Source organism: Falco cherrug, chromosome 4 (assembly GCF_023634085.1).
Source record: "Falco cherrug isolate bFalChe1 chromosome 4, bFalChe1.pri, whole genome shotgun sequence".
In the NCBI taxonomy this organism is placed as follows: Eukaryota; Metazoa; Chordata; class Aves; order Falconiformes; family Falconidae; genus Falco; species Falco cherrug.
Window position 1 is genome coordinate 68,601,597 of NC_073700.1, and position 9,936 is coordinate 68,611,532.

At 45.0% G+C, this 9,936-nt stretch overlaps 1 protein-coding gene across 1 annotated transcript; it reads left to right on the forward strand.

Annotated features, from left to right (window-relative positions):
• The first annotated feature begins 54 nt into the window (after nucleotides 1-54).
• On the forward strand, nucleotides 55-7,333 carry LOC114016708 (syncytin-1-like). The gene is made up of 2 exons (XM_027809915.2): nucleotides 55-1,787; nucleotides 5,111-7,333. The coding sequence occupies exon 2, from the start codon at nucleotides 5,242-5,244 to the stop codon at nucleotides 6,454-6,456; it is 1,215 nt and encodes a 404-aa protein (XP_027665716.1). The 5' UTR covers nucleotides 55-1,787; nucleotides 5,111-5,241; the 3' UTR covers nucleotides 6,457-7,333.
• Nucleotides 7,334-9,936: the final 2,603 nt, after the last annotated feature.

Consider the following 9,936-nt stretch of genomic DNA (forward strand, 5'->3'; position numbering starts at 1 on the left):
CTTCCGGGTCGCCAACCCCCGCCCCGCGCGCCGCCGCCTCGCAGCCAGGTCAGTCACCAGCCTCCGAGTTCCCGCCTTCCCGGCGGCGCCGCGCGCAGGATCAAACCGTCAGTTACCGGGGCGGAGGGAAGCGAGGGGCGAGCCATCCCCCCGGGCGGGGAGGGCCGGGCCGGGCAGGGCGGTGGGGGCCGCCGGCGCGGGAAGCGGCGCGGCTGGCGGGGGAAGGAGGCGGAGGCGGCGTGCGGCCGCAGCCAGGCCCCGGGGATGCCCAGGGCGAGGAGCAGGGACGGCCCCGCCGGACGCCCGCTGCCACCCGGGGGCGGTGAGGCAGCCCGTGCCCGGGGGCCGTCACCTCAGGGAAACGGCCGGAGCTAGGCTCCCCTGGCGCGGGTGGCAGGAAGGGACGGCTGGTGACAAAGGGTGGCGGGTTAGGAAGGCTGGCAGCGGGGCAGGCCGCAGGCAGTGCTGGGGCTGTGCCTGCCCTCCGGCCCCTGTGCAGAAGCAGAGGGTGCTTTGAGCCCAAGGGCATCCTGAACCCCCGTACCAGGGCGCTGCGCAGCCGAAGCCTTCCAGTGCCCTGGCCAAGGGGTGCTGGGGAGCTGCCGCCAAAAGTGGGGTACGCTGTAGCTGCCAGCCCCGTGGGGTGTCAGCGGGAGGATCCCATCCACGGGGACACTGCGCGTGGAACAGATTCTCAAGAGTATGTGTCATTGGGGTCATGTCCCTCACAATCGCCACCCAAAGATGCCTTCCTGGAGTACTGAAAATATTTTGCAAGGAGTTAAAAGAGTATACCACAAGCAGAAAAAAACTTTTACAAATTAGAATATAATTATAATTAAATAACCTAAATACTGTTATACACATTCAGTTAAATTGTAATTTAAATGATGACGTTATGGGCACATGGCATCTACATGTGGCTAAATTTGGCCTTTGGTATTGATATGTAACAGTTAAAAGAGCAAGAGATTGGTCAACTTTGGTGAGTTGGCAGGGGTTTACTAACCTTCCTACAATGTACTAAGGTCACTAGAACGTAGGGAAGAGACTTAGTTGCTACATATTTGAGGTCTGGGAGTTTAGATAAGGGGATGTAGAACCATAAGGGTATGTCATAAATAACTTTGGGCAACGATAAACGACTGCTACAAAGGAAGGTATATGTTTCCTTTAACTAAAGAACAGGATGGTGTCTGTCAGAACAGTAAGTTGTAAGTCAGCAGAAATGAACCGCCCGTGTGCAAGAGACCCCGGGTCGAAAGTTTATGCTGACAAAGACTTCGAGCCTTCATCAGAAGACCCCCGAGAAGACCCTCAAGGTGGCAGCACGGGTGCGTGAAGAGGCAGAAAAATACGTAAAACGTTTTGGGAAACAGTTTAAATATGTATTAGTTTTCTGGGAAATGTTATGCATATGTATTAGGTAGTATCATAAAAATACTGGGAATGGAGCTGAGGTGTGCATACGGGGAGGAGCGATCCCCTATGCACCCAGTGTTGCAAATAAAGAATACTTGCTTAATAACGACTCTGTTGTTACTGAGTTTTTATCTCAGAATCCTGGCTCAGCTGCACCTACCCCCCCGCTTCAGCCAGGAGTGCTGGAAGGCAAGGGTCTGGGAAACTCCAAATTTTGGTATCTATCTGGCGACGCAGATGGGACCCTCTTTGCTTGGCTGAAGGACCCACTGAGAACAGGGCTCCCTGGGGTGCCCCTGGGATTTCCCAGAGGGACCCCTCACTGGGATCACTGCGGGAGCAGACAAGGACCATCTTTGGGAAAGGTATTAATTTGTTTTCTAGTATTATCCCAGGATTTTGGATTTGGTTTTGGAAAGGTTAACCATTTGTAAAGCTTCCCGTAAAACACAAATTTTGTTTCCCATAGGAAAACCCAGTTGCTAGCACCAGTTTGGTATACATTTGATTTTGCTGACTTATTAGCATTTGACTTTGGAATCCCTTTTATAGTATTGATAATGGTAAAACAGTTTTGGATATGGTGTTTTCAACGGTAGTAGTTGTGTTATTTGTGTGATCTGTGTAGGTCTGTTATGTTTTTAAGTGTGCTAAGCGTGGCTGTGGGATCCTGTGTGTGTGTGAGACGTATGAATAGTATGAAGCAAGAGCGGAGCTCCGAGCCATGGTTCTGTTTTCCTGCAAGGGAGGCAGCCAGAGACGAGCAAAGTGAGTGGTGAATTTTAAAATTTAATATTAAAAATGGTGCTCAGCAGAGCATCGAAATTTTGAAGAAAAGCCCTTTAGGTTGTATTTTAGCCCATTGGAAAGATGTAGGAGGGATCCCAGGGGGATCTGTTAACAAAAAGACTTTGATCAAATATTGTAATCGGTGGTGGCCATTGGATACTTTAGATGATGGAGAAAAGTGGCCAAAAAAGTGGGACCACACGCTATAATACACTTTTACAATTAATATTGGTTTTAAGGAGGGAAGGAAAATGGGATGAGGTAGTAGTATATGCTGATACGTTCTTCACCCTTAGAAATCATCCCAAGTGGCAGAGAGGTTGTGGAATCAGTCTCACACCACAAGATCCCCTGGGTTTAGCTTTGGAAAAGGAGAATAACCAACAAGGACCTAGAATGAAGAGGTGGTGTTCAGCCTGTAGTATTGGAGAGAGGTGTTTGAAATTAGAAAAATGGAAGGAGAGGGAACGTCAGGAGGTCAGCATAGAGGATTATGTATCACCAATGGCCCCAGCAGGACCAGCATCATCCCCAGACCCTTCTGAATTAGGGGATCTGGAGGAAGAAGAAGGGGCAGTGAGTGGACACTGGGAGGCAGCTAGTGGTGAAAATTTTGCTCCAATTACTGCCTGGACCAGGAGCAAAACTGATCCAAGCCCCTCTGAGACAGCCAATCGGACCAAATGGAAAGATGAGAATAAAGGCACCTTTTACCATAGCAGATTTAGATACTTGGAAATTAGCTGTGCAAAGCTATCAAGATGGTCCTTAGGGGTGGCAAAATGATTTGAGCTGATGGTTAAAAGCCAGGACCCCAACTGGGGAGATATTAGATGTGTTATTAGATGCACTGAGAGAAACTAAAAAAACAGCTGGTGTTAAAAAAAGCCCGTACCCATGTTAGGGCCCAAATTACTGTGCGTACTTTAGCCAGATGGGTGGAGAATCATACTCCAACCACAATGCCAGAGTGGGATTATGATGATCCAGCTGATTATGCTCTTTTAAAGAGTTACCAGAACTGGATAAAATTCGGATTGGAAAATGCAATACCATAAACGGTGAACTGGTCAGCTTAATATGCAATAAAACAGGGACCGTCAGAAACACCAATGGAATTTTTAGATAGAAAGAGGCAGGCCATGCAGAAATTCACTACTTTAGACCCCTCCTCTGAGGAGGGGAGGCAGCAGTTAACCGGTTTGGTTTTGGGAAAGTCTGCAGGGGATATTAGAAGGAAACTTAAGAAATAGGGGCACCAGATAACTGAAATACAGAAAAGTTATTGGAAGAAGCATCTTGAGTATATAGAAATAGGGATCAAGATGATAGAAAGAGACTAGGATGTACAATAGCCTTGGCCACAGTGGCTGCATTGGGACAAGTGGAAGCAGGTAAGGGAAATAGTTTAAGAGGATGAGGTAGTGGAAGAGGAGGTATAGCTGAAAGAGGTGGAAGACTGAACCCGTTCCCACTAGGACAGGACCAGTGTGCATACTGCAAAGAAACTGGGCACTGGAAGAATGCCTGTCCTAAGTTGAACACATCCCAAGAAGCAGTGGTTGCTGAATTGGAGTTAGACTGATGGGGACCTGGGGAACCTACCCTAGCAGATCCACTGGTCAAAGTAAATCTAGGGACCAAAGAAGATGAAATTGTTTAATACTGAATAAGATGCCCCTGTACCCACCAGGAATTCTAAGACTTAACTCCATTGGGTCATGAATATGTGACAGTTGTGGGGGCTACTGGCTGCCAAGAAAAAGCGTTTTTTTGTAAACCACTGAAATACAGATTAGGAAAGCAAATAGGCATACACAATTTTTTGTATGTGCCTAACTCTACTAAGTCTTTGTTAGGACGGGATTTATTGGAACAATTGGATGCAATGATAACTTTTAAAAACAGAGAAATTAAGTTAAAGGTTAGAGATAAAGATTTAATTGAAGTTTTAAGCCTATCATTGATACAGCTAGAAGTGGAGAAGGAAGAACGACGTGAACTAGAAGAAATTTCTAATCAGGTATGTCCAGGAGTATGGCTTCGGAAATTCCAGGTAAAGCCAAAAATTCTTTGCCTGTAGTGGTAGAAATAAAAAGGGTGGTGGGCCTGTCCTGTATAGATTAAACAATACCCCTTGAAAAGGGAAGACTAAAAAGGCATTAAAGAAATTATAGACAAACTTTTTAGAATATGGTTTATTAATAGAATGTGAATTGGAATATAATACCCCTATTTTGCCTATGAAGAAGCCAGGTGGGAAAAACTGTAGATTAATACAGGACTTGAGAGCTATCAATAAGATAACGGAAGACATTTACCCAGTAGTAGCTAAACCATATACATTGCTAACTAAATCAAATGATAAGCAAATACGGTTCACCATCATGGATTTGAAGGATGCCTTTTTCTGCTTGCCCCTGGCTAAAAAGAGTCAGAAGTTACTCGCATTTCAGTGGGAAAACGTGGAAGAAAAACTCAGTTAACTTGGACTGTGTTACCTCTGGGATTTAAGAGCAGTCCTACAATATTCGGAAACCAATTAGCAGGGGAACTTGAATTATGGAACCCACCCACTGAAACAGGGACCCTGTTACGGTATGTAGATGATTTATTAATAGCTACTGAAACCAAAGAGGAATGTATACAATGGACTGTTGATTTGTTGAACTTTTTGGGATGGAGCAGGTACCAAGTATCCAAACACAAGGCACAACTAATTCAAACTCGAGTGTCTTAGGATATGAAATAGCAGGAGGACAACACGAGCTGGGTGGTGTGGAAAGAAGCAATTTGCCAGACACCAGAACTGTCTACAGCCAAAGACCTGCGGATGTTCTTGGGTATGACTGGGTGGTGTTGGCTCTGGATATACAACTATGGACTTCTGCTTTTGCAGGTGATCCTCTACAAGAGAAGTGGAATGGACCCTATTGAGTTTTGTTGGCCACCTTTACTGCATGCAATCAAGATAAAGGAGGAACCTGCGTGGATATATTATTGACGGGTAAAGAAATCTCTGGAGACACAATGGACTGCCAAAAGGATCAGGGACACCTGTATAAAGTTATTCCGATCTTGATTGTAACAGCTGTAAGGATTTTAGAAACTGAAGCGTGGGTAAACAATACCCGTCTTCAAACATTGCAAATGATTGTTAATGCTACGAAGGCTAAGGAATGCTGGATATGTACCTCTCTTCCTACAGGAGGGCTGGTAACACCCCTGTATGGGGTGGCCTCTCAAAACTGGAATTATCTTGATGGCAAATGGCCTACCTGGCCAGACTTTTGGAAAAAGCCAGGCGATGGTGGAGGATATTGCCTATTTGATGATAAAACATATGAGTTGGGGCCCAGATTTGATTTACAAATATTAAACCTAACCACCACGGTATTTATGAAAAGTGATAATAACTGTCATTGGAAAGCTCGAAGCAAGACAGGAGGAGCATGTCCTGGAAACCCAGGGCAAAACACTTGTTCCCAGTCTGATGGGTGGAATGATTACTGGATAAATAGAACTACCGTCCACGTGGGAAATTGGAATGTTGATCAAATTGGAAATATAACTGTAATAGATTTTTGTAACAGCACCCAATTACAAGGTTATAATCCATCAGGACAAGATGCTAATTGGGCATACGGTTGGTGTAAAGCAGGGAGATTTTTGGGAGCAAATTTAACTGCGACACACGGGCCCTGTAAACTTCCTCAAGGATACTGGTGGTTATGTGGGGATGGGTTTAGCAGAAAGCAGCTTCCCCCAGGATGGTCAGGTATGTGCACCATAGGATATTTAACCACTCAAGATCAAATTTATAACCAGACGTCTCCTCCTCCAGGGATCTATCGTAATGTCTGGAGACGTATTAAGAGAGATGAAAACCCCATTGTTATAAGAAATATGGGATACCATAGTTTTGTTAGGTGGTTTATTCCATGGTTAGGAGTTAGTGAATTAGAAAAGGCAGCAGTGAACATGTCTGCAGAAATTGAACAAATGTTTAATTTAACAACAGATGCGATAAATAGATTGAACCAGGAAGTGAAATCTTTAAGTAAGGTGGTAATCCAGAATAGAATGGCCCTTGACTTAATTACGCTAAAGGAAGGAGGGGTATGCATGATAATAAATCAAAGTTGTTGTGTATACGTAGACCAAAGTAATCAAATTGAAACAGATATCAATAGGATATGGAACAAGGTTCAGATTTTACATAAAGTAAGCCAAGATGATACTTAGTGGGGTTTTGAAGAGGTTTGGAAGACGTTAATATCATGACTTCCAAACCTTCTATGGCTAAAAAAAATATTTGCTAGAACAGTAATATTAGTAATAATTACCTGTATCTTGATTCAGTGTACCTTTTGGTGTTGTAAACAATCATTGACTGGGTATGATGACATATTTAAAAAGAATAAGATAAGACATCAGGTATAAACAGGAAAATATTTTAAACAGACATTAAATGGAAATGGCTAAATATAAAATTTTGCAAAAGAATTTACAAAGGACAGAAAAAGGGGGCATTGATATATAATGGTTAAAAGAACAAGAGATTGGTCAACTTTGGTGAGTTGGCAGGGGTTTACTAACCTTCCTACAATGTACTAAGGTCAGTAGAATGTAGGGAAGAGACTTAGTTGCTACATATTTGAGGTCTGGGAGTTTAGATAAGGGGATGTAGAACCATAAGGGTATGTCATAAATAACTTTGGGCAACGATAAATGACTGCTACAAAGGAAGGTATATGTTTCCTTTAACTAAGGAACAGGATGGTGTCTGTCAGAACAGTAAAGTTGTAAGTCAGCAGAAATGAACCGCCCGTGTGCAAGAGACCCCGGGTCGAAAGTTTATGCTGACAAAGACTTCGAGCCTTCATCAGAAGACCCCCGAGAAGACCCTCAAGGTGGCAGCACGGGTGCGTGAAGAGGCAGAAAAATACGTAAAACGTTTTGGGAAACAGTTTAAATATGTATTAGTTTTCTGGGAAATGTTATGCATATGTATTAGGTAGTATCATAAAAATACTGGGAATGGAGCTGAGGTGTGCATACGGGGAGGAGCGATCCCCTATGCACCCAGTGTTGCAAATAAAGAATACTTGCTTAATAACGACTCTGTTGTTACTGAGTTTTTATCTCAGAATCCTGGCTCAGCTGCACCTAGCCTCCCGCTTCAGCCAGGAGTGCTGGAAGGCAAGGGGGCTGGGAAACTCCAAATTTTGGTATCAATATTCATCCTTTTGTATGCCTTCTGCTATTTTTTCCATGTGCTTTCCAATTATTTGGGGGGTTTAGTAGTTTCTTTCTCTCTTTCATCTGACTACTGTTCTTTGTTTCCTCACTCCAAGTGCCACACCAACTTACAGTGACTGGGGTAAGCACAGCCACAGTGCTGCCTCCCCCTGCCTTCGTGCATGTCTTCTGTTTCCCACTAGCACTCTCATGATGACAGTCATGCGGCTCAGTTAGCCCATGTGGCAGAAACCTCCCTCAACAACAACAACAAAAAGCTAAAAGGTGATGCATGTTTCCTTGGATCCACCCCACAAAGCTGTAGGCCCTCCCTTAGATGTGCTCAGGCTGCAGCAGAACACGCGCTGCCTGGCAGCAGTTTCATAACTGGCACAACGTGACATCAGCGTGTGATGTCACCAAAACAGATTCCTGCTCTCAGCTGGGCCCCTCTGCTGAAACTGCTGCTGACGAGACACAGCTAAACTAATGCTACCCTGTTAAATGACAAATACAGCTAATGGTAAATTGTATTTAATACCATTCTAGAAAGCTGATTTAAACATGTTTTCTACGTTTGCTCATTAAATTGCATCTGTTGCTGGGATCTGTGGGGCAGCAGCATGCCTTCACAAGTACAAGCAAGGCCTCCCCGTGCAGTGTCAGACAAGTGATGTATTTTAAAGCAAAACAAGGGCCTGATGATACTCATCTACTGTGTTGAGAGACCCATAGTTGTGCACTGACCACCACAGAGGTAGCTGTTTGCTGACATGGAGACTGCAACAGAAAAATTAAGATTGGCGTGAATGAATTATGCACAGCAGTGTATATGTGAAAGCAACATACAAGCAGTAAGGCAAGGGTTAAAAGAATGACCAGAGCAGTAAAACAGGTAAAATGCTGAGGATCCTCCTGTGTAAACTGACAGCTGAAGGCCTGTGCTCTGATAAGGCACTATCACAGATGATTTGTAAGAATGCCTGTGCTGTGGGAACAGGAGGATAACAAGGTCAGAGCACGCTAAAAATGCCACCCTTGTCCCTGCTGTCACAACAGGAAGGCAGAACATAGCCATGGAGATACCCAAAATAAGGAAACAAACAAAATGGGTAGCAAACCTGCCTAAGATTAAAGGAGGGTAGAAGTAATCAAGAATTGGAGGGAAGCAACAGATCGCATTATTCTCTTGATCATAAAAGACCTGCCCAGAAAGCAGTTTGTCATCACTAAGCCAGAGGACATCAAGAGACAGTAAGGACTCAACAGCGACAGTATGGACTGGACAGGTCACGTACTGTTGCACACAAGCCACCCTGGCTACACCATTTGGACGCTCGGCTCTTGGAACTTGCGAGTGTGAGAAAATGTGAGTGAAGCATATGAGAAAATGAGTATGTGGGGCCAAAATTAGGTGTTTGTTTCTAAGTAAGTATTACCTTCTTACTCTCTTCTTCACTCACTGTGCAAGAATCAACCACACAGAGTCGAGATACTTGTTTATTGCATGTCTCTGCAGAGGTGGGTGCTGGGTGGTAACTCCAGAAAGCCAGCACACCTCTCCACACAGCAGAACTTTTTATCCACTTTGAACAATTGTTCACTATGAAGTTTAGTCACAGTTAATTCTCACAAGCCCTATCGCCATTTACAGGTACAGCATTCTTGGTTTTCACCACACCTGTCCTGTGGGGAGGGGGCTTTCTTTAATCGAGGGTGGATCTTTTATTATGCTAATTAGGATAGTTCACACATAGTTCCCATAATTTTCTGTTTAGTCTCATTAACCATCTGGTTCTCTTTGAGCTTATCTTGTTTGTCTTGCCCCAGCTTGATGTATTTATGGGCACGTACCTTCTCCCAAGGCCTCGTTTAACTGTTTGTAATTCTGTTTTTCACGACATTTGCTTTCCCCCCTTTTTTTTCATTTTTAAAGTAATTCTTCCATCAGTAGCAAGTATCAACCTACTCCTGAATTAGAAACCTGGATGACAAATTGAGTGGTTACTAGTCAAAGCTTTGACAGTTTGTCACATTAAGTGCTTTTTTTTAAAAAAAGACAAACAAACAAGCCACCAGACCGTATGCTGTGCCGTTTTAACTTGCCACACACAATAACCACAGCGGGGATATCTGCTGATGGAGCCGGGTAGGCTGTAACGAGGCAAGGTGGCTCAGCCGGACAGTGACCTGAACCCACCGGTGATGCTGGCACTGCACTCGAAGGTCACGTTGCAACCAACCTTATTCAGCTTCTCGGTGTCAATAATCAACGTTCAGTTTCTGCTGGTCATCAGCAAAACCTGCCCGCGGCCTGCCCGGGGCTGCAGGGCCGAGACCGGAGGCGGGGGGGGGGGGGGGGGCGGTATCACGGCTCCCACCGCCGCACAAGCGGCACCAGCGGCAGGCGCGCTCCGCGGGCGGCACGCCAGCGTTACCGGGACGCGCCAGCGAGGCGGCTGCCGGCAGCAGCGCCCACGGCCG

What these genes read in the sequence shown, in the direction of transcription:
- LOC114016708 (XM_027809915.2), top strand. Translation starts at nt 5,242, where the DNA reads ATGGACTGCCAAAAGGATCAGGGACACCTGTATAAAGTTATTCCGATC.